Genomic DNA, 2,944 nt, shown 5'->3' with positions numbered 1-2,944 from the left:
AGGGGTTGCTTCAGTCCCCACTACCGTCAGCCGAGAGAGACTACCCGGTAATTCAGTATGCGGACGACACGATTGTCTTCCTCCCAGCTGAGAAGGAACAGGTTGAGACTGTGAAAAAACTTCTGGTGGACTATGCGGCTTCAATTGGGTTGCGACTCAATTTTCAAAATCTACCTTGATCCCAATTAATGTTACACCCGCTGAAGCACTGGAGTTTGCTGACATGTTTGGTTGTGCTGTGGGGGAAATGCCTTTCACATATTTAGGACTCCCACTTGGGACTACTAAACCCACAGTAATGGATTTTATGCCTCTTGTGACGTCTGTTGAGAGAAGAGTCTCTGTGGCCAGTAACCTGTTAGACTACGGATCAAAACTCACCTATGTTAACTCAGTGGTGTCGTCGCTTATGGTGTATGCCATGTGCTCCATTAGGATCCCTCCCAAGATAGTGGAACATCTAGATAAAGTCCGTAGGCATTGCTTCTGGAACAAAAAGACGGAAGACGGGACGAAGAGCACTTCTCTTGCCTCATGGGAGATCGTCTGCCGCCCCAAGGCTGTAGGGGGTCTTGGGATCGTGGACCTTAAAATTCAGAATCAAGGTCTTTTGTTAAAGCAGCTATACAAGTTTTATAATAAGCTGGATGTGCCGTGGGTGAACCTTATATGGAGTTCATATTACTCAGTTAAGGTACCAAATGCTTCCGATCCATGTGGCTCTTTCTAGTGGCGGGATCTCATGCAGTTATCGGATATCTTCAGAGGAGTGACTGAAATCCAAATTGGAGATGGCAGCACGACATTATTTTGGAAGGATCTCTGGAGTGATCAGCCTCTTGAGACCACATACCCGAGGGCGTTTTCATTTGCTAGGGAGGAGGATGTGACAGTGCAGAAATTGTTGAGGTCAAGTACCATTGGAGAGGCTTTTCATATACCATTTTCTCCCCAGGCAAGAGTGGAAGTTGAGGAGATTCAGGCGCTAACTGCTGGGTTTAATCCTGAGAGTGACAGAACTGACAAATGGCGCTGTGTCTGGGATGCTAGAGGGCTGGGAATATTCAAATCAAATGATTATTATAAGTTCTGCTTTAAGGATATTCCAGTGGATATAGTCTTCCCTTGGATATGGGAATCCAAATGCACAAACAAGTGGAAAGTTTTCGCCTCGCTGCTGTTCGAAGATCATCTGAATACACGTAACATGTTGAGGAGGAGGCAATACAAGCTGGAAGGAGATGTATACACCTGCTTGCTATGTGACACGCCCCCGGAAGAGACGGTGGCCCACCTATTCTTCAAATGCCCGTTCGCAACTCAGTGTTGGGATACGATTGGGATGCACTGGCATGACTCCCAATGCAGGCTGGAACTCATTCATGGGGGAAAAAGGTCCTGGGGTGGACCGTTATTCATGGAAATCTTCATCATTGCAGCTTGGGGTGTGTGGAAAGAAAGGAATAATAAGCATTTTAGGAATGTGATGCCCTCGCTGGAATCTTGGAAAGACAGATTCAGAAATGACATGTCCATGATGGTGCATCGCACGAAGGACTCTCTCCACCCCTTCATCAGAGGATTGGTGGCGGCCATCTGACTTCTACCCCTCCCTAATCTTTTCTTCTAGTCTGTTTTGTTACCTCTTTTTGTAGTTGTAACTTGCCTTTTGTACCCCAGAGCTTATCTTGTATTTATGGGGCCACACCTCCCCTGATCCAGGTGTTGTGTTAATTTAAAAGTCAGTAGGAGCCTCTCCTACTGTCAGTGAGCTTTCAAAAAAAACATAGTGCCAAGTGCCAGTTGTTGTTTTTTCCATGTTTTTACATCGTAGAAAATCAATATCAAACGGATTCCAAATGCCACAAAACTTTACGGAGATTTTTTATGGGCTAAAAGGAAGGCAATGGTCCCTGGTTGCAGCTGGTGTGCCCCGAGGGGGCAGAACCCACCAGGGCGCGCCATGATGCCCTGGCGGGCCCTGGTGGGTTGTGCCCACCTCGGGTGCCCCCCGAACCTCGTTGCTCTATAAATACCCCAAAAATACCAGAACCCTAGGGGAGTCAACGAAATATTTATCCAGCCGCCGCAGAGTCCAGAATCACCAGATCCAATCTAGACACCATCACTGAGGGGTTCACCACTTCCATTGGTGCCTCTCCGATGATGCATGAGTAGTTCTTTGTAGACCTTCGGGTCTGTAGTTAGTAGCTAGATGGCTTCATCTCTCTCTCTTGATCCTCAATACAATGGTCTCTTGGAGATCATATGATGTAACTCTTTTTGCGGTATGTTTGTTGGGATCGATGTACTTCGAGTTTATGATCAGATCTATGTTTTTATATCCATGAAAATATTTGAGTTTATTTGATCTCTTTTATGCATGATCTCTTATAGCCTCATATTTCTTCCCTGATATTTGGGTTTTGTCTGGCCAACTTGATCTATTTATCTTGAAATGGGAAGAGGTGCCCGGTAGTGGGTTCAATCTTTCGGTGCTTGATCCTAGTGACAGAAAGGGAACCGACACGTATGTATCGTTGCCACTAAGGATAAAAAGATGAGATCTATATCTACCGCCATATAGATAAACAGATCTTGTCTACATCTTGACATCATTCTTATTGCATTACTCCATTTTTTCATGAACTTAATACACTAGATGCATGCTGGATAGCGGTCGATGTGTGGATTAATAGTAGTAGATGCAGGCAGGAGTCGGTCTACTAATCTTGGACGTGATGCCTATGTAACGATCATTGCCTTGATATCGTCATAATTATTAGAAGTTCTATCAATTTCCCAACAGTAATTTGTTTACCCACCGTTTGCTATTTTTCTCGAGAGAAGCCACTAATGAAACCTACGGCCCCCGGGTCTTTTTTCTCATATATTTTCCTTGCGATCTACTTTTCCTTTGCATTTTTATTCAGATCTGTTAAAC

At 44.8% G+C, this 2,944-nt stretch overlaps 1 protein-coding gene across 1 annotated transcript; it reads left to right on the top strand.

The window, feature by feature from the left end:
* The first annotated feature begins 298 nt into the window (after positions 1 to 298).
* Positions 299 to 1,600, top strand: LOC147975542 (uncharacterized). The gene is made up of 2 exons (XM_087520477.1): positions 299 to 694; positions 749 to 1,600. The coding sequence occupies exons 1-2, from the start codon at positions 299 to 301 to the stop codon at positions 1,598 to 1,600; spliced, it is 1,248 nt and encodes a 415-aa protein (XP_087376603.1).
* The last annotated feature ends 1,344 nt before the right edge of the window (positions 1,601 to 2,944 follow it).

The sequence above is a fragment of the Triticum urartu genome, chromosome 4A, assembly GCF_056163025.1.
Source record: "Triticum urartu cultivar PI428250 chromosome 4A, HENAU_Tu73, whole genome shotgun sequence".
Lineage (NCBI taxonomy): Eukaryota > Viridiplantae > Streptophyta > Magnoliopsida > Poales > Poaceae > Triticum > Triticum urartu.
Note: the sequence above shows the minus strand (reverse complement) of the source record. Positions and strands in the feature narration are given on the sequence as shown.